The 22,532-nt window shown below is 37.5% G+C and overlaps 1 protein-coding gene across 1 annotated transcript in view; it reads right to left on the bottom strand.

Moving 5' to 3' along the window:
• The window catches only part of LOC126153247 (NFX1-type zinc finger-containing protein 1-like), a 453,816-nt gene that overhangs the window by 132,298 nt on the left and 298,986 nt on the right, over nt 1-22,532 (bottom strand). Inside the window, exon 12 of the mRNA XM_049916059.1 lies at nt 13,671-13,899. Within this exon, the coding sequence (XP_049772016.1) occupies nt 13,671-13,899 (229 nt within the window). The remainder of the gene's footprint in view (nt 1-13,670; nt 13,900-22,532) is intronic.

Below are 22,532 nucleotides of genomic sequence, written 5' to 3'. Positions count from 1 at the left end.
GCTATTCACACTTACGCTAATTGAATAAATCAGTAAGAAAGCTGCTACTGTGAAAAAACCTAATGTCGATTCAGTTTTATCCTAAGTAATATAACAACCACTGCTACTTGGGGTGCAGCTAGAAGAGCTTCTCCATCCCTGAATCTAGATATTTAGATAATGAGTAAAAAAAGTGCCTAATGAAGTCCATTTTTATTTTTATTTTAAACGGGTAGAGATTCCCAATTTCTTGCTTTATGTTAGACATGAGTCTGTGGAACATCTTACCACTCCATTCTGAACCTTGGACAAGGATACAAAATATACATGAAAATTATTTTTGTATCTTGTATTGTGACTGTATATATCACCGTTCGGGCCTGGTAAGTGGTAAAATGTATGCCTGAAAGCTGAGAGGCATAGGATCTAATCAATGATGGATCAAAGATTTTTTAGTCCGCATTTTAACCTAGTCTTCGCCTTTCAACAAAGTGAGGGGTTACCAGAAACAGCATATGTTTTGGAATCTCCAGTTGGATAAGTGGGGTAGCTTAGGGAGATGCAAATTGCCAAAGTGGAGTCCAATAAAAGATTTGCACTAGGCCATTGAGCCACACGGAATTATTATCTTTATAGCTGAAATTGACTTCTGTAATCAGTAACTAATACCATTAAGGAGAAAAACCAGTGCCAGAAAAAAAAACTAGTGCACCTGAAAGATGACATTGATTTTGATCTGATGAAGGCACATGCCACTTGGAGGATAACAGATGCAGAGTCCATGCAGGATAAGGTGGCCGATGCACAGTGACCAATTTTCATCCAAAGCACTTGGGGAGTTCATCGTTTGTTCAGGAGGGGAGGTCAACAATGTTTGCAACATTTTGGCCAATCAGCGACGACAGAATTGAAGAGCAAGCCTTGCAATCTTTCTCAAATGATTTTACAGATATTATTAGCTAAAAAAATTATTTTTGCATTACTTATAGTTTCACATGTCAGGTTCTTGATGATGTGACCATCACTTTGTTAACTGTCATAGTTACTGTGATATTTACATGTGAGTAAGACACTGAGAGAAATTTGAAAAATTTTGCAGTTAGTGCATATTACATAATATGTTACTGTGTATGAAATTTAGCTAATATATCAAATTTTTCTTTACACTTGGGTGGAGCTCTCCATCTGTCACCAAGCTCAAGAAAATTGATCTGCTGTTGTACACTCATTTGCGATCATGTGGGCTCATGAATCAGCCAAAATGAAATATCCACAACATTTCATAAATGATTTGAGATATCAAAAAGAGATTTTGGAAAATGATAGCACACAAAGAGGAAAGCATTATGCCATATGTTTATTATGCAAAACTTCATTATCTAATGTGTTATTCCACTAACTATAGACTTTTTCAATGAAAGAATGTAATTTTAAAGGGCCATCAATAGCTAGTGAAATGAGAAATGCTAAGGGTTTGGGAACAACGTAATTGAAGAAATTACATTAATTAAACAGCCTTGTTTCACAATTCATTATTAATGTTATTGCACAACCTAGGTTTCAGTTTATAAGCCCATTTTCAAATACATTACTGACTCCTGATTCCCAAAGATGATAATGCACAAATAAACATGATGACAAAGCAAAGATAATCATCTCAACTCCTTAAGGTATCAATCCATAGCTTAATGTACAATTACATCCATGACCATTTTTAACAAATTACAAACATTAGTGCACACTTACCAATTACACTGCAATGATTGGGCTAAAGTTATTGTGCATCAGACAAGAGCTTTTTAAAGACTGGCGCCCAAAGTTTTGCTTCTATCCTGGGGCTGTGATCTCATCTAAACGAGGTGAATAATTGAATTGGGTTTGCTCGTTTAATAATAGGTGTGGGGATATACACATCTGTTTTTTAATTTCTAAAATTTCTAATTGGTTGAGTTTGGCCCTCTTTTTCTCTGTGCGTAGGACTTGTTCATCTATTGTGTATCTGTGGTTATTGTTCAGGGAATGTTCTGCGAAGGCTGAATCAGGCTTCTTCAGTCTCCAAGCTTTTGTGGTGTTCTTTAAACTTGGTACAGATTACCCTCTCCGTCTGTCCAATGTAGCAAGACTAACACTATCGGCATGTGATTTTATAAACCCCACTTTTTGTGATAGCTGGTTGGTCGTCTTTTGCATTGAACAAGAAACTACGTATTGTCTGATGGGCATAGAAAACCTCAGAGAAAGCCTTTGCCTTCAAGATGTTACTTATGCTATTTGATGCTTTCCCTATAAAAGGTAATTTGCACCATTTCTTTTCCCATTTGTCTTGTGTTTCTCATTGTGTACAGTAGGGACCTGGCTTGCTTCTTCTTACCTAAATTTTATCAATGGTGTTGGGGTCAAATTCACATAATAATGAATTCATCTTTAAATGTAATTATTTCATGTTCTCCACATGCACTGTTGCAACAATAAATCTTGAGAGAACTGAAAACCTCTTAAGAGGATGTACTAATTTCTTTCAGTTGTGCATATCAGGATATGAGTGTAAGAATGTCACGATCTTTAACATCTATGGTTACTGCACAGCTACAATGCTGCTGTCATGCAGCGTGTCGAACAACCTACTCTGTGATTTTGCAATGGACTCAGCTCCGATCGCAAACCGGGCTACTTTCAAGCCACACTAATCCAACCAGTTGGATTCATGTACCCTCTCTTTGGCCAAGATGTCATCTGTGATATGCACGAATTCATTCACTCCAGGCCTCATGCATCCAGCTGCATTGCCTTACAACTCACCTACTGCGCATCAAGTTGAGCCATGTGTGGAGCCAAACTGCACTGCTGTTCTTCCTCTATGGATGTCACCATAGCAACCTACTGGACTGGAGGCTCATCTCATCATTTAGATCAACCAAAGCACGTGGTTCACCACTGTGGAAAGCATTTTTATTTCAAATGTCATCTGTGACAGCACAAAGTTCATGACACAGGTTACTCACTTGGTTGAGTACATGGATGCAATCAGCGATATCAGCCTTGCACTACCCTTGACCAATAAATACACAGCTATTAAAACAGAACTCCTCTACTGCCTCTTCTGAAGGTACAAGCATACGGAATAGGTTCACAGATATGCGAGTGGCTCAAAGACTTTTTAAGGAGTACGTTGTCCTTGACGGCGAGAGTTCATCAGAGACAAGTGTGTCATCAGGAGTGCCCCAGGGAAGTGTGATAGGACCAATGTTGTTCTCTTTATACACAAATGATTTGGCAGATGGGGTGGGCAGCAATTTGCAGTTGTCTGCTGATAATGCTGTGGTGTACTCTAAGGTGTTGAAGTTGTGTGACTATAGAAGGATACAAGATGACTAACACAAAATTTCTAGTCGGTGTGATGTATGGCAGCTAGCTCTAAATGTAGAAAAATGTAAGTTAATGCAGATGAATTGGAAAAACAAAGCCATAATGTTTGGATACAGCATTAGTAGTGTCCTGCATGACACAGTCACGTTGTTTAAATATCTGGATGCAAAGCAATATGAAATGAAAGAAGCATTTCATGACTGTGGTACGGAAGGTGAAAAATTTATTTTTTTGGGAAAAGTTTAGGAAAGTGTGGTTCATCTGTAAAGGAGCTCGCATATAGGACAGGATCCATATCAAGTCAGATTAAAGTAAGACATTGAAACAATTTAGAGGTGGGCTGCTAGATTTGTACATGAGTGTTACAGAGATGCTTCAGGAACTGAAATGGGAATCTCTTGAGGGTAGGCAATGTTGTATTCAAGGAGCAGTACTGAGACAATTTAGAGAGCCAGCATTTAAAGCTGACTGACTTGTTCAGGTTGTGCCAGAGCAATGTGCTGTGCACTTGCTGCTGTTAGATCATTTCATTTTTCAGTGTTTTCTGCTTGCTTAAGCTGTTATTATGGCCTAGAGTATCTATTTCTGATGTTTGCACGTCAGCTACAGCACCTTTTCTAGTTAAATAGCACGTATGACATGTGAAATTGTCACAATATTTCTCTGCTGTGAAGATGATCAATGCTTGAAACTGGTTGTGAATAAATATATTGTAAGACAGCACAGTGTGTGCCCTGCACTTCTCCAAGTGTTAGCATTTACTTAGACACTGAAGTGACGTCATTTAGTTCCAATATGATGCCTGTATAGGAGTTTAAACTGACTGTAAATCACTCTCTGGACATGTATGTTATGAGTAAGTGGATGAAGAACAAAACTACAGTAGTTTAATAAGAAAATTTGGAAAATGCTGAAAAGATAAAGGCCAGGTGTGAGCAGGACTCACACCCTGAGGGTTCCCCACAAACTTAATTATTTATACAAACAGTTCATCCATTCTATGAATTGAGAATCCTATCGAGTTTTGTTATCAGCGCTGATGCTCACAAGATATTCATCCCCTAGGGATTTCAAGGCTTTTGAGAATGTTTTAACTTCAAGTTTGAAGTCAGATAACAAATGACATTGACAGAATTACAAATTAACATTTTTTCCCTTTTCTTGTGATTTGAAACCTGGTTTACTGCCTAATTTCAAGTTTCTAGGCCAACAGTAAGTGCCCTATATGCTTTAATGAGTGAGTTTGCAAGTATCAAACTACATGACATAAATGCACAATAGCACTGACTTACGTGCTTAACTTTCTTACACCACCAAAAAACCATAGACCTCAGTAGGTGACATAAATTTCAACTTCATCTTAGAAGCTTACATTTAATACATTGCCAAGGGACTATATACTTTAGTATGTGACATTCAGTTCAACTCGATATGTCTATCTGTTCCTGGAAAAAGGGGGGGGGGGGGGGGTTATGGCTTAACAGACTGATAACAAATGACAGAAAACATTTTTAATTACAGATTCACAAGGTTTGGATTTTTTCCTTTACTTGAGCAGTGAAATCTTACTTCTTGCCAAATTTAACGATTCTAGATAATGGAAAGTACCCAATAGGTTTTAATGAGTGACTTTGCAAGGATCAAAATATGTGACATAAATGGCCATATCTTTTGGTTTCAGTGACTTAGAACCTTACATTTATTACACTCCCAAGGTACCACAGATCTTAGAATGTGACATTAATTTCAATATTTCAATTTCTAAATAAAGACACACATCAATCTCTTTCAGATGTATGGTGAACATGTAATAAAGTCCAACTGTAGCTCCAAGTTGTTGGAATACTGATTTTGAAGACATGGGTGCCGAATCAAGTTTTTAGAAGATTTCATCTAGCTGAGAGTTCGACAATTAATACAACTCAGATGTGTAGTTTATTAGTAACATATGTATTATATACCAAACTCTCACAACCTCTTGCCTCCCTCTCAGATATCAGTGACCCTTTCCCAACCTACCCTCCCACACCCAGCCACCTTTCTTTTGTCATCCATTCCATCTGAAACAGCCCTTCACTGCAGTAACTGCAGAACTGCAGTCCCAGCACAATGTATTCAGCCATCACAATGTAGCACTACCGGTGTGTGCACGTATGTGTGCACTCTAGCTCAGAAAAAGATTTTTCCAAAAGCTAGCAAAGTTTTCAGTCTTGTTTACATGCCTATTGATGACACAGCACCTTCACAAATTGGTGAGTAGTTAACCTTTACTCCACACAACATAAATCTCTACTTATTTTCTTGCAACAACAAACACAATAATATTTCCAAGTGCATTCCAGCAACTATATAAATAAGGTTGGTTGAACAGAATGGATAGTGTATTCGAAAGATGTTATAATGAACATTGTCAACATAAGTAAGACAAGGGTAATGGAGTGTACTGTATTTACTCGAATCTAAGCTGCACTCGAATCTAAGCCGCACCTGAAAAATGAGACTCGAAATAAAGGAAAAAAAAATTTCCCGAATCTAAGATGCACCTGAAATTTGAGACTCGAAATTCAAGGGGAGAGAAAAGTTTTAGGCCGCACCTCCAAATCGAAACAAAGTTGGTCCATTGTAATATGAGACACAATTTAGGTCAAATGAATGACGATACAGCTACAGTAGTTTGGTTCGAGTCGTAAGTTTAGCAGTTAAGCTTTACCAGGTAGCCATTGCTACGCGTCAGGCGCTCCGTCTGTATTTATATGGGTACCCTTCCTTTTTCACGTGCTTCGTCTGGTTGGAATCGATTGCTTATTTTGCTTTGATCTGATAAGTGCCGTTTTCTTTTTTTTATAGGTGTTTACGTCACTCTAAGCTGAAGATGCATTACTGTACTGTGTCATGCATTGTTTGTCGCATTCTGATAGTGCGTGTTTACGACCTGTCGCCGCTCGCGGCAAGGTTTGCTTTTGTGCGCGCTACTGCCGCTTACAATAAAGAGGAATCATCTCATTAGCGAAACAATGGCAAGAGACTGCTATTTGTTGTTACTTACACTGCTGCTTTCTTCGATAATGATCAACAAGTACCAAATAATAGACTGCGTATGATAGAACATGTTCTGAACGAGAGTTAGGCATAAGAATAATACGAATATAAACATGACACCATAAGTATATTCTTCCGCGTCTGCTGTTGTCCCACTCTAGTTTCGTAGTTTATTAGGCAGACAGGATTTAAATGAGATAGCAGCAAACACGAAAGAATACATGGCAAAATGTTTATATTCGTATTATACTTATGGTGAAGAGAATACTGCATGTGATTCACATTTCTTCAGGCTCATATTAGCAACCATCTCTTCTCACAGGTAAGAAAAAATTCAGAACGTAGAGTTGGCCATATTGACAAACATCCCAAACAGTCTTGCCAGTCGGATTTTCGCACTGCATTGAAATTGTGGTACATTCCAAGATGAACAATACGGAATTTGTATTTACTTCGTTGGATGCAGTGGTTGAAACTCGGGGTGGAGAAAAAAAAGCTCGTCTTCCACCTTTTTTTAAAGTTATTTACTGACGCAAAGGTTTTGGCGACAGTATTTATCTACATATATTCTACATATATTCTACCGCAGAAGTTACTTGTGGCGGCACCTACAAACATTTTTCAGAACTTCTGCTTGCTTCGCACTCGATTCTAAGCCACAGGCGGTTTTTTGGATTACAAAAACCGGAAAAAAAGTGCGGCTTAGATTCGAGTAAATACGGTAGTCAAATTAATTCACATGATGGAATAGGAATTTGTTTGAGAAAGACAGCACTAACAGTAGTAGAGAAGATTTGCTATTTGGCACGCAAAAAGGTACGAGTAAACTTGTTTCATTCAAGATTATTTTTGTGTACTGAGAATTTTAATTGTCCTATTACACTAGTTGATAAATTTAAACTTTTTCCTGCATCTGGTTTGTAAATGGGTGGATTTACCTAATTTTGGGGTGCTGAACATACTGGTAAAACCAGTTTTTCTCTGTGACACCACATTTCCTAGATACACAGCAGAATAAAAAAAAAATAGGTAATAGCGACAATGGACACCATTAAGTCAAACAAAAATACACATTCAGAACGTTTGAAATCAATACTACGTATTTTGTATGTATATATGGACATGATGCCAATAAAAGGTCCAAATTAGTTCTGAAGATATTTTCACCTTTAATCGTCTTTGGTTTTTTAAAAATGTGATGACGGAGCTCTTGTTTTGTTTGCTGTTTCATCACTCTCCCCAGCAGTAGTCACCCAACGTCAAAGGGTTCCAATGGCCTTAGTAACAGTGTTCCACGGTAAGAATGTGTGAAAGTATTCACCATGCTCATTGCTTATGGCTCCCAAATTTTCTGGGAAGAAATGAAGGTGAGAATGTAAAAAGTGAATTTTAACAGACATTCTACACCCTATGTTCTTATAGTTGTCCAACAAATCATTCACAATGGTAACATAGTTTTTGTCTTTTCTGTTACCCAAAAAGCCTTTCACAATTGCTTTAAAAGAAGATCAAGCAGCTAACTGGATCCATGAGTTTGGTATCAAAGGTTGGATCTTTCAGCAATTTTCTTATTTGTGGTCCAACAAATATTCCCTCTTTCAGCTTTGCCTCAATTTGGGAAACTTTTCTTTTAAGAGATTGAAGGACTCATCTTCTTTATCCAAAGCTTTTACAAAGTTCTTGATAAGGCCCAACTTGGTATGAAGGGGAGGCAAAATGATTTTATCGAGCTCAACCATTTATGTTTCCAGGAACATATGACTTCCTTATAGGCCATTCCTTGACTGCATAGTGGTTCTTGGTGTCACAGCTGTCCCAAAGATACAAAAAGCAGCAGTATTCATGAATCCAACCAGTAAAAAGCGCAACAACTTTTAATCACAGCAAAACTTATATTTGATTGCCTCTAGCAGCAAAGGCATGGTTTCGTAAGTTTCTTTGATTGCTACTGCGTAAGCCAAAGGTACCGATGGAAATGCATTGCCATTATGCAGTAGTACCACTTTCAACCTGGTTTTACTGGAGTCAATAAATAGTCGCCACACCTGTGAATTATGCTGTACACCTAGCTTCATCATCAGACCACTGACATCTCTACATACACACATTGAATTCTGCATATCAAAATACTGAGCGGAGGATGCACCTCTTGGTCTGAAACAGGAAATTTTTGTCCCTCGAGGTAGAAGGTTCCGTTGTTGCAGTCTCGACTCAAAGAGTTCAGCTTGCTGTTTTGAAAGTTTTAGATCGTGAACCAAATCGTTCAATTCCTTTTGATTAAAGAGCTGAGGCGAACTGTTATGATATTGAGGGCAGTACTCTTCTATATGTTCATTACTTTCTGATTACTTGACATGGTGTCTCGTTCCGTGGCTTTCAAGTTACAGATAGGAACAGGCAAGCCCTTATCATGCATGGGCACAGGCAAATGCACTGAAGATACATTTGGACATTCTAATTTTGCTTGAATGTCCCGAAATATTAGTAAGACAGAAGTAGCAGTCTGAATAATGGTAATCAGGCTCACACCACACCGTAGGAACAGCGAATGGCATGGCCTGGTGTTTTCCTTTCAACCACTTATATGCTTTGTTAACCAAATGAGTGATTGGTTTTCTTTGGGCTTTTGGAGTGAATTTCCCACTCACATAACAAAAGTTGTCGGGGTGTTTAGACAGCAACGAGATTTACTAGTTGCCATTTTTCTTAGTTCAAGTTTTAAATACAATAAGTTTGCACTATCTTTCGCAGGAAACACTCACTGAGGATGTTTTTCACACCACTGGATTACCACACCAACCATTTACTGACAATTTGTACATCTTCTAGCACTCCTCTGCAAATCAAAAACAAACAATTCAACATCAAAGCACAACAGTAAAAAGTGAAATACTGAATACAAAAAACAAAACCCTATAAAAACTCAAAAATGGTGTATGCTAGAACACTTTGAAAGGTATATTCGGATTCTACACACCAAAATACATAGTAATTGATGTATCACATCCCAGATGCAAAATGGTTGTTGACTAGTGTTATTTTCCTTGGGGATCATGTGATATTACTTTTGTTTCTTTTGTACATTTGCTATCCATTGTAATGAAGTGGTTTCCATCAGTAAGAACTGTTCCAGGCAGTCAATTATCAACTGACATATTTCTTATGACTGTGTCTCATTTACCACTCAACGAGACGTGATGCACTCCTCCTCAATAGGAATCTACCCTATCTTTCTTCTCCTGGGATATACCAATTAACTTTCTGACATATATTTCATATGTTTCCAATAATTTTTCTATGGAAAGAGAGATTTTAATCATTGATTACTTGTAGTTGTGAATGATGACAGCTGCCAGAGACAATCATATGCATTTGGCACCACAGAATGAATGGCAGTGACTTGTACACAGCTCTGGACAAATCTACATTATGGGCCCCTCGAGCCTTCTAAGCAGTGGTCAGGGTTTCAGCTCTGGTGATGTCACCCACAGATGGAGGATGAAACATCAGTGAAGAGTTTTGTGTACTGACCACAGCCTCTTGCACTAGAAATTTTAAGACATCCACCACTATCTATTAGGATTTAAACTACCTTTTATGTCTTAGTACTAGGTGTGGCTGACTGCACTCTATGACAGACATGATGATGATGTGGCATGGAGTTTCATACATGCACAAATAGGAAGAGTGCAGAACATTTACAATATTTGGTCTGTGCCAACATTAGGTTTTCAAATGCAGGTTGGGTTGATAGACTGTGATGTTGATTGGTGGTGTAGCCTGATATATAGCTTTTTTTGAAAAGTGGCTGGCTGGGAGCTGGAGAGTACATCAAACACTTCAGTTAATTCAACAAATTTGCATTTAAAATTCAAATGTCTCTCAGCACTATGGGACTTAACATCAGAGGTCATCAGTCCCCTAGACTTAGAACTACTTAAACCTAACTAACCTAAGGACATCACACACATCTATGCCCAAGGCAGGATTCGAACCCGTGACCATAGCAGCAGTGCGGTTCCGGACTGAAGCGCCTAGAACCGCTTGGCCACAACGGCTGACATTGCATTTAAAACTGATTATAATGCATGGATACCAAGGTCTGATATTCTTCGATGGCTTGAAGTCCAACATTGAACATCAACAAAGGTTTTCATTCCCTGGCTTGGACATCAATCTACATCTACATCTACATGGTTACTCTGCAATTCACACTGAAGTGCCTGGCAGAGGGTTCATTGAACCATTTTCATACTACTTCTATACCATTCCACTCTCAAATGGCATGTGGGAAAAAGAACACCTAAATCTTTCCGTGTGAGCGCTGATTTCTCTTATTTTATTATGATGATCATTTCTCTCTACGTAGGTGGGTGTCAACAAAATATTTTCACATTTGGAAGAGAAAGTTGGTGATTGAAATTTCATAAATAGATCTCGCTGCAAAGAAGACCACCTTTGTTTCAGTGACTGCCACCCCAACTTGCATATCATATCAGTGACACTCTCACCCCTATTGCGCGATAACATGAAACGAGCTGCCCTTCTTTGCACTTTTTCGATGTCCTCTGTCAATCCTACCTGGTTAGGATCCCACACTCTTCTTTGTTTAGTGCCAACTGCCACTTTTCGCACTATACAGAAATTCTCTCTAGATAATTTTTAATTGGAATTGATCGTTTGATGATTTTACTAGATGGTAAATTACAGCATCACCTGCAAACAATCTAAGGGGGCTGCTCAGATTATCACCTAGTAGATCATTTATGTAGATGTAGACGTAGATATTTCATAGGTTGGTGTAGATTTGTTAAAATGTAAAAACCAGTTGTAAACCAATATATTCAAAATAAAACAGGTGAAAATGAAATTTTTTTTGTCATAGTCCCATTCCATCAAAATGAATGTCCCATTTCAACACCTGAAGAAATTATTTGAATAAAACACGTAGGATTATATAAAACTATTAATACTGATTTGAATACTGACTCTTACTTATCAAACACACAAGATTTCAGAGTCCAGTTGAATGTAATGTCACATGATTTTTTTTACTATGGATGTAATGTCACATAATTTTTTTACTATGTTACTGCATATGCATTTTATGTCCTGTGTGTATCCCATCTGCCATCCGCCTATTTTTACTTATTTATGAACTACTATACAACATTTCTAAAATTTTATGTTGCTAAAATTATATTTATGACTATCTCATTTTATGGCCACAGAAAGAGAATCCCTGTTTCAACAGCAATTCAATCTTGAAATGTGAAACACGTTAGACTGTTATGTGTATATGCATGTTAGATCACATGGAATAACAGAGATGGTCCACATTTCCTGAGATTTGTTGCAATTAATCTCAGTGTGGCACCCGCCTTAAATCACTCCAAACATATACTCTCAGTTATTTAATGGAGATTACTATTTATAGGGATTATTGAACAACTGTGTAATCAAACAATGGATCTGTCCATTCGTTTATGTGCAAAACATTAATATTTGTCTACAGTGAAAGTCAACTGCCAGTCTGTACTGGAAGCACTGACTGTCTGCCAGTCTTTCTACACTTCATTACTATTTTCTAGTATTGTGACTGCTCCATACATAAAAGCATTATCTACAAACAGTACCATGAAGGTTGGTCCTGTAATACACTCTGGGACATGCTCAAAGTTACTTAAGCTACTTACGGTTTGTCTCAGTTAAGAATGAAATGTTCTGTTCTATTAGCAAGAAACTCTTTGATCCAGTCAAAAGGCTGGTTTGATATTGTGTATGCTTGTTTTTTTGTTCATTAGGTTGTAGTATGGAACTGTGTTGAACACCTTCCTCAAGCCCCAGAACACGGCATCAACTTGGGCATCAGTATCTATAGCATGCTGTATTTTGTGGATGAACAGAGCAAATTAGGTTTCTCACAATTGTTGTTTATGGAATCCATGCTGATTCATGCAGAAGAAATCTCATAATATGTGAGCATGAAGTGTGTTCCAAAATACTACAACAGACTTAAATCAGTGGTATAAGACTACAGTTGCTTACATCTCAGTCTGAAGACCTTTCCTGAAAATAGTAATGACATGTGAATTTTTCCATTTACTTGATGCTTTGTTCCTCTAGCAACATAAAATAAGAATGCTGCAAGAAGAAGAGCAAGTTCTTTCGTGTACTCTATGTAGAATCTTCTTAGTACCCATCAGGTACAGTTGCTTCTGCCTGTTATACCACTACCACTTACCTTCATATCTGACAATGTTGTGATCATGCAGTAACTGGAAGGAGAGATCACAGCATTATCCTTCTCAGTGAAGAAATTTAGGAAAACTCAATTTAGTATGGGCAATGAGAGAGTGTATAAATGACTTTGATCCATTTACTGACTTAACCATGAACAGAAAATTTTAAAAGTGTAAAAATATTAAAGGAACAGTATTGAGTAAAAAATCTAGTATCACCCTTCCCGTAGGGACTGAAAAGATAAAATTACCCTAATTACAGTGTGCCCACAGGTACTGCTTAAGCAGTCATTCTCTCAAAGTCCCTTTATATGAATGGACAGGAAGAAACCTTAAGAAACGTTGGAGACTGGCAACTTAGAAGAATATTGGAACTAGGAAACTGGCCATTAGTGCTTTTATTTAAAGCATTACTTGATGTATCCTCAAGAACAACACACTCTAAAAGACGGGCCGAGTTTCAAGATTTATTCTTCCAAAATAATTCTAGAAACTGAAAACAGAAGGGAGAACCAGTCAAGGGGCAGGTCACAGTACGCCTGTACATTTTCCTCATATGAAATGAGTCGTTTTCAAATGAGGTGACTTGCGCATTGAGAAAATAGTGGCCTGGTGCCATCTTTTTAACATAAAGTTGGGGCCTGTGCTGTGCTTGATTTCCAAAGTGTTAATTCATTGTGCCACAGAACGTATCTTCAGCCATGTGCTCCACACAGGTTTGCAGAGTGTAGGTATTGATGGAGAGTCCCTTCTGATCTCAATGGAAAGAAATGGGTCAGATTGGTAAATAGTGAGTCACAGCAATAATGGAAAGGTTAAAAAGACAATAACTCCACTTCATCTATAGGACTGTTGCTGACTGAATAAGTGCTGACTGCCTTTCCAATAGTATTAAATAAATATTTAGTAGACTTATGAAGTATTTATAAGATACTTTTTACAATTTTTCATAGATCACTATGTAATACTTTTACAGACTATGTGTAAAGCTGTTGTAAATAACTGTGCAGCCAAATTTATACACTGCTGAAATATTTATCATACCTTTGCTTCTCAGATAACATGGAATTTCAACAGCATGACCACATACTGGTCTAATATGACTGTGTACAAGTTCCTCACACTGTGAAGTGCATGGATTGCGGCACTTGCTCTTACAATGATGTCCACATGGGAGAAGTCTTTTGCAAGACTTTCTACACATATTACGTGTGGGTTCTTTAGAACATTCTGCAAGAACTTCATGTCCGCAGTCTGGAATAACTTTTCGTACCTGTAAGAAGAAATCAATCCTCCTTATTCACTACATCAGATGATAATTAGTCATTTTCAGTAGAATACAGTTTATAAGACACCAAACAAGAAACATGAATTGTCCCATTGAGTCTGTAACAGATGAAGGACATACGTGTTACTTCTTTTTCAACAATAACAGTTTTACAAATAGGGGATGAGCGCATAACATTTTAACAGCTTTGCAGTGGAGTAAACAGATAGGTAGAATGGACATAACTCTAGCAACTCTGAACTCAAAAAATTCTCATAATAAGGGACCTAATTTCCAAGGCTTTCACACAACATGTGTTGATATAAAAAAGACTCTTAAGGAACAAGTCAGAGTTTTTCAGCCACAAACATAACTGATATTCATTTTTTACATACAGTAAGATTCAACCATTAATTAAAATTTCTATTTAGCAAAAATGGACGACATTATATCATTTTGCTTCCTGGATCAATACAAATTCAGTCTCACAGTTATCTTAAAAATGTAAATTATTTTATGTTTCCTTCTAGAAATCACAATTCTAATACAGTTTCATTTGAACATTTGTTTGTCAACATAGCCTAGATCTGACTTACAGCTTTCAAAATTAGGAAGCAATTAACACTCACTAGGAATCAAAAGAGTAAAAATAAACAGTGCGAAAATTAAAGCATGTGGTTAATTGCATAAGAAACTCTCTGCAGCAACTGTTAATTAGGTGATCCCTTTTGATAAGATATGTTTGGAGAGTTTTCCCTCAGATCATATGATTCACTAAGGTCACCCCCCCCCCCTTTCCTTCTGAAATATGCCAGAGAATTCATATACAATTAATTACTAGAATGGTTGACAAATGCATAATTTATGGCATTTAATCAATAGCAGGCCGATTTCTTATTGGCTTCTAACAAACAGCTCAACAAATAACAAACTCTTAAAAGTAAGTTAAAAACTAATCACAATGTTAACACTCATATGGTGTAAATGAAATGATAGGCCTCTTCACACACACACTAAAATTCGAAGATTAGAAGAGTCATGAGCATTGTTACCCACAAAACATTATTTGTTTATTAACAAATTTGTCGGTAGTTCAATGTGTCGGTGTAGGCAGAGTGTAACCAAAAAGTAGTTGGCTCAAATCTCATTAGTAGCTTACTTTTTTAAAATTCCATATTTATTAACAAGTGTAAATGATGATTAATAAATAAGGAATAATAATTTCCTCATAAAAATAACGTACTTCTATTTTTAAATACCAGTTGTATGAAAGTGCGAGCGTTCACAATAAATTAAAATTTGGAACAAAAATGCAGAACATCAAATGAAAAGCTAATAATTTTTGATAACTAAAGATTGAATAATATTATTTGATGCTTACAATTTTTTTCATTTTAAAAAGGACAAAATAAAAACATTTTTTACAAAAAAAATTAAGCTTCAATGTTTGTTAATTAACATTTGCATTCATTAATGACTATGAAAAAAAAATTAAAAAAAAAAAAAACTAGTAGTGAGATTCGAACCAGTCACTTTATAAGTTGATTATGCTATGTACTGAGCTAACAATGAATCTGTTAATAAACAATAAATGATACTTAACAACATTGCAAATTTTCTAATCTCCAAAGGTGTTTTTGAGAATTATGCCATACTGATTAGGGTAATTGGTGTCTGGGCATTGAATTTCAAATCCTATGACTATAAATAAAATTGAAGACACCTGAGCTATTTGTAAGGCACCCTTGTCACATATGATACAGAACCATTATTGGTCACAGTACATACAAATGATTTAGGGACTGGGAAACATAGTAATTATTTTTGGCAAAATTTGCATATATTTTCTGCAAAATTTGCATATATTTTTCTGAAATTCACACATGACTTTAATGGTTGTCATGCTAGTGAAGTGAAGACAAACAAATCCTTTGTTCTTTGAAGTTGACTGATAAAAAAAATTTTAATTGTGAACTTTTTGACTGGAATGTTTGCTTTTGCAAAAACTTCATCACCTTTTCTTATGAAACAGCCTTTATTTTTGTCATTTGTCTGTAGTTAAGCTTTCAGAAATGATTGTTCTGTTGAAAAGCAGTGGCATTTTTCCACCGGTGAACTTAATGCACCTCCGATTTAAAGTGCTTCTGGACATTATTTGCCTTTTCCTGTGAAATTAAATGACTGCAAAATCGGCAGACTATTAATTTTGACCTTTCGTGTGCATTCACAGCCATGCAACACATGCCTCACAATGCTAAAATAGAACTGACAAGACATTCAGCACAGAAGTAGAACTGAATGTACAGTAACATTATTTTAATGTTAGGGGAAGAATTTCAGCACAGTTGAAAAAATGTTAGAGATTTTGTTTTCCCATTGCTATAGTGCAGAGAGCAGGCTGTAGTGCCAGATGGCTGCAAGGATAAACAAACTAGAATTTTGACCAGCAGAGGGGCAAGGAGTGGTGCAGAGAAACAAGCCCTGCCTGCCTCTCACACGGCTGCAGTCTGTTACAGAACTGGCACATTCTCACATGGATCGCCAATCTCTTCTGGTGATGTAAGAGTCATAACTGAAATCTGTGATGGATCAGGACTAATTGCTTCACTTACTTCAAAATAATAAGTGAACACTACAAGCAAAAGTCATGTGGGCTCCCGTCAAAAATTGTATCTAACTGGCAAAATGTGTCAAAAATGCAACAAAACAGTAAAGAATGCTATTATCTGTGCGCTGTGTAAAAGTGTCTTCCATTTCTGTTGCAGAAAAATTGATCCTTCAGTGAAAGAAAATCCAAAACTGCTAGCACTCTTGAACTGCATCACATGCTACGATGAAAACAGTGAAAGTAAAGGACAGTGACTTAAATTGTGAACTATCACTAATGTGCGAGAAGTTATTTGATGAATTTCGCAGTCTCAGTAAAGAAATTGATCGACTTCAGAAGGATGTGGCTAATTTACCCAATACAATAACCATGTGCTCTATGTCAAATGTGAAGAGAGTTATTCTTAATTCTAGAAGTGTTGCTAATAACAGTATTGAAATGAGCCAAACTTGTAAAACTAGGATTGTGTATGTTGATCAAAAATGCATTTTGTGTTATACCAATAATAAAGAGCATGAAAAATATGAGATAGAATTGGATAAGATGGTTAAAGTGTACACTATTCACCAGGTAAGCCCAACAGTTTGTAGTGTAATTACACAAGACAAGATGAACTATGTTGTTGTTGTTGTTGTTGTTGTTGTGGTCTTCAGTCCTGAGACTGGTTTGATGCAGCTCTCCATGCTACTCTATCCTGTGAAAGCTTCTTCATCTCCCAGTACCTACTGCAACCTACATCCTTCTCAATCTGCTTAGTGTATTCATCTCTTGGTCTCCCTATACAATTTTTAGCCTCCACGCTGCCCTCCAATATTAAATTGGTGATCCCTTGATGCCTCAGAACATGTCCTACCAACCGATCCCTTCTTCTGGTCAAGTTGTGCCACAAACTTCTCTTCTCCCCAATCCTATTCAATACTTCCTCATTAGTTATGTGATCTACCCATCTAATCTCCAGCATTCTTCTGTAGCACCACATTTCGAAAGCTTCTATTCTCTTCTTCTCCAAACTATTTACTGTCCATGTTTCACTTCCATACATGGCTACACTCCATACAAATACTTTCAGAAATGACTTCCTGACACTTAAATCTATACTCGATGTTAACAAATTTCTCTTCTTCAGAAACGCTTTCCTTGCCATTGCCAGTCTACATTTTATATCCTCTCTACTTCGACCATAATCAGTTATTTTGCTCCCCAAATAGCAAAACTCCTTTACTACTTTAAGTGTCTCATTTCCTAATCTAATTCCCTCAGCATCGCCCGACTTAATTCGATTACATTCCATTATCCTCGTTTTGCTTTTGTTGATGTTCATCTTATATCCTCCTTTCAAGACACTGTCCATTCCGTTCAACTGCTCTTCCAGGTCCTTTGCTGTCTCTGACAGAATTACAATGTCATCGGCAAACCTCAAGGTTTTTATTTCTTCTCCATGGATTTTAATACCTACTCCGAATTTTTCTTTTGTTTCGTTTACTGCTTGTTCAATATACAGATTGAATAACATCGGGGAGAGGTTACAACCCTGTCTCACTCCCTTCCCAACCACTGCTTCCCTTTCATGTCCCTCGACTCTTATAACTGCCATCTGGTTTCTGTACAAATTGTAAATAGCCTTTCGCTCCCTGTATTTTACCCCTGCCACCTTTAGAATTTGAAAGAGAGTATTCCAGTCAACATTGTCAAAAGCTTTCTCTAAGTCTACAAATGCTAGAAACGTAGGTTTGCCTTTCCTTAATCTTTCTTCTAAGATAAGTCATAAGGTCAGTATTGCCTCACGTGTTCCAGTATTTCTACGGAATCCAAACTGATCTTCCCAGAGGTCGGCTTCTACTAGTTTTTCCATTCGTCTGTAAAGAATTCGTGTTAGTATTTTGCAGCTGTGGCTTATTAAACTGATTGTTCAGTAATTTTCACATCTGTCAACACCTGCTTTCTTTGGGATTGGAATTATTATATTCTTCTTGAAGTCTGAGGGTATTTCGCCTGTTTCATACACCTTGCTCACCAGATGGTAGAGTTTTGTCAGGACTGGCTCTCCCAAGGCCGTCAGTAGTTCCAATGGAATGTTGTCTACTCTGTGGGCCTTGTTTCGACTCAGGTCTTTCAGTGCTCTGTCAAACTCTTCACGCAGTATCGTATCTCCCATTTCATCTTCATCTACATCCTCTTCCATTTCCATAATATTGTCCTCAAGTACATCGCCCTTGTATAGACCCTCTATATACTCCTTCCACCTTTCTGCTTTCCCTTCTTTGCTTAGAACTGGGTTTCCATCTGAGCTCTTGATGTTCATACAAGTGGTTCTCTTAACTCCAAAGGTCTCTTTAATTTTCCTGTAGGCAGTATCTATCTTACCCCTAGTGAGATAAGCCTCTACATCCTTACATTTGTCCTCTTGCCATCCCTGCTTAGCCATTTTGCACTTAAGGTCGATCTCATTTTTGAGACGTTTGTATTCCTTTTTGCCTGCTTCATTAACTGCATTTTTATATTTTCTCCTTTCATCAATTAAATTCAATATTTCTTCTGTTACCCAAGGATTTCTAAGAGCCCTGGTCTTTTTACCTACTTGATCCTCTGCTGCCTTCACTACTTCATCCCTCAAAGCTACCCATTCTTCTTCTACTGTATTTCTTTCCCCCATTCCTGTCAATTGTTCCCTTATGCTCTCCCTAAAACTCTGTACAACCTCTGGTTCTTTCAGTTTATCCAGGTCCCATCTCCTTAAATTCCCACCTTTTTGCAGTTTCTTCAGTTTTAATCTACAGGTCATAACCAATAGATTGTGGTCAGAGTCCACATCTGCCCCTGGAAATGTCTTACAATTTAAAACCTGGTTCCTAAATCTCTGTCTTACCATTATATAATCTATCTGATACCTTTTAGTATCTCCAGGGTTCTTCCATGTATACAACCTTCTATCACAATTCTTAAACCAAGTGTTAGCTATAATTAAGTTGTGCTCTGTGCAAAATTCTACCAGGCGGCTTCCTCTTTCATTTCTTAGCCCCAATCCGAGTAGTCCCCGCCCGGAGATCCGAATGGGGGACTATTTTACCTCCGGAATATTTTACCCAAGAGGACGCCATCATCATTTAATCATACAGTAAAGCTGCATGCCCTCGGGAAAAATTACGGCCGTAGTTTCCCCTTGCTTTCAGCCGTTCGCAGTACCAGCACAGCAATGCCGTTTTGGTTATTGTTACAAGGCCAGATCAGTCAATCATCCAGACTGTTGCCCTTGCAACTACTGAAAAGGCTGCTGCCCCTCTTCAGGAACCACACGTTTGTCTGGCCTCTCAACAGATACCCCTCCGTTGTGGTTGTACCTATGGTACGGCCATCTGTATCGCTGAGGCACGCAAGCCTCTCCACCAACGGCAAGGTCCATGGTTCATGGGGGGGAAGATGAACTATACCATTACATCCTGATTTCTGTTTCCTGATCTGTGAATGCCCGAATTGTTTATATTATCGGAGTAATTTTTGAGATTAGTAAAAGATGAACTATACCATTACTAATCTCAAAAATAACTCCGATAATATAAACAATTCGGGCATTCAGTGATCAGGAAACAGAAATCAGGATGGTGTAATTGATACTACGAATCATATTGAGCTTGAAAGTGTAGACAAAAAAAGGACTCACGGAAATGCGTCTCTCCAATGTTTAATGAAGATTCACAACTATCTGCCACAAATTCTGAAAGTCATAACAATGCACAGCCCCAGTGTGACAAAACACGAAAGAGTAACATAAGGTTTATTGTCCTTGGCGACAATCATGGTTGTGGGATTGCTACATGGATCAGTTACAGAATATCTGAAAAAGCAATAGCATTTGTTAAGTCTGGTGCTCCCACATCTGAAATAGGAAATCTCGTCCACCTGTCTGAAGTAGGCAAATTAACCCATAATGATTTTATTGTGTTGTTTGGAGGAGCAAGTGACGTATTTAAAAATGAAACTACAAAAGCTACTGATGAATTAAAGAAGTGTTTAGGACACTTGACTCATACAAATGTTCTGTTAATGACTATTCCATACCAATACGACCCACCTCCACGGTCGTGTGTAAGCCGAGAGATTAAGTTCTGCAAACATGTTACTCTCCAAAATATGCACACAATACGAAAACGTAGAAGCTATTGACCTAAGTGGTATAGGATGTAAATTCCACACTAAATATGGACTACACCTAGATGGGCTAGGGAAGCAGCTTGTTATGGAAAAAATAAACATACATGTTGTCAAGAAATTGGAGATAAGACACGCAACATCAAAGAAAACAGATACATCATCACATCATCTCTGTTCGCCAAAACAGCAATCATCTCCCTATTATGCAGAAGTGGTACACAGCACACTGGAAGAAAAGAAGCAGATTCCATCAATGCAGAAGAAGACTCCAGGCTCCCACACAGATGACCCACAGATTCCATATTCTGCTAACAGCCACTGGATCTCGACCAACGGGAGCAGCAATGTCGCAATACGATAAACCACAATTGCGATAGGGTACAATCCGACCTTTATCAAAGTCGGAAACGTGATGGTGCACATTTCTCCTCCTCACACGAGGCATCACAACAATGTTTCACCAGGCAACGCCAGTCAACTGCTGTTTGTTTATGAGAAATTGGTTGGAAACTTTCCTCATGTCAGCACGTTGTAGGTGTTGCCACTGGTGCCAACCTTGTGTGAATGCTCTGTAAAGCTAATCATTTGCATATCATAGCATCTTCTTCCTGTCGGTTAAATTTCGTGATCCTTCTCCTAGCACCCTTCTGACCAGCTGCCAGTTCCCACTCCCCTGCCCCCCTTCTCCCTATTCATCCTATCTAGCTCCTCCCTTCCATTTACCAACTGTATTTGAGAGGAGTGTGTATGTATCTTACAATTCTAGGAGAGGATTTCACTGAATGTCCAATAACTTCCCCACAGCATTCCTCCCAAAGAAAATGCTTTTCACAGATCTCATCAATGTAACTCAAAGCAACAAAGCCCACACTTCTTATGCATGGTAAAAACTTTGCAATTGTCAGAAAAGGTATATGTTTATGTAACCTAAGTTATGCTACTACAGTAAAATGATTTTATGAACTAATTACAGTAATTCCATATTTTACTCTCTAGAAAGAACATAACACCTATTATTGATACTCCACTACTACTACTGCTACTACTACTACTACTACTACTACTATTACCACCACTAATATGTCCACACAATTATGAGTTTAAAATAAAAATTTCACATGTCCACTAATATATTCAGTGAAAACTGAACCCTACACAGTTAGCAAACTTTTCTGGAAGTCATTTATCCTTTTTCTTCCCCATCTATAAAAAGGTGTGAGGCCACTTAAATTTTATTTCTGCACTATAAGAGAATGCAAACAGTTTTGGTAATTTTCCCTGATGAAATTTTATCTTGTTGTCAGTTTACAGCCTAGTAGCAGTGCTGTCTTGAAGCTTTAACATATATGCTGTCTAGAGGATTAATACATTTCAGTAACTATTTTCAGCTGAATACTGTTCATCTGTAATGTATATAAAATCCACAAAAATATTAGAACACTGTGGAGGTAAGGTAAACATTACTTATAGTAAAGATACACTGTTGGCACATCAGCAAAAAAGTTGGGAAGATTAGCCAAGCAAACAATTCTATCAATGACACATAAATTCTTTCTGAGATATGATATTTTCTCATAAGATTGTCTTTTTACTTCAAATGGAGATTCAGCATAAAAGATTAAATTTTGTTGTGATAAAGTACAAGTGTGGAAGTATGTGTTCAGAACATAAACGAAAAGGCAGAACGAATATTCAGAGCAGCTAATAAGAAGTGTATCTGAGGACATGGTGCGATGTTGGGTGAATCATAGAAATAGTTCCACGAAAATTACACAGAGCAAATGGCTGCCTATGCCTAACATTAAGAGGCATAAGTCCCAGTAATGTGAACAGAAATACTTCAATCAGAAATTAATGTTAACAGCTTCAGGAACTGTATTAT

This window comes from Schistocerca cancellata, chromosome 2 (genome assembly GCF_023864275.1).
Source record: "Schistocerca cancellata isolate TAMUIC-IGC-003103 chromosome 2, iqSchCanc2.1, whole genome shotgun sequence".
Taxonomy (NCBI): Eukaryota; Metazoa; Arthropoda; class Insecta; order Orthoptera; family Acrididae; genus Schistocerca; species Schistocerca cancellata.
This window is presented reverse-complemented; position numbering and strand designations above follow the sequence as displayed.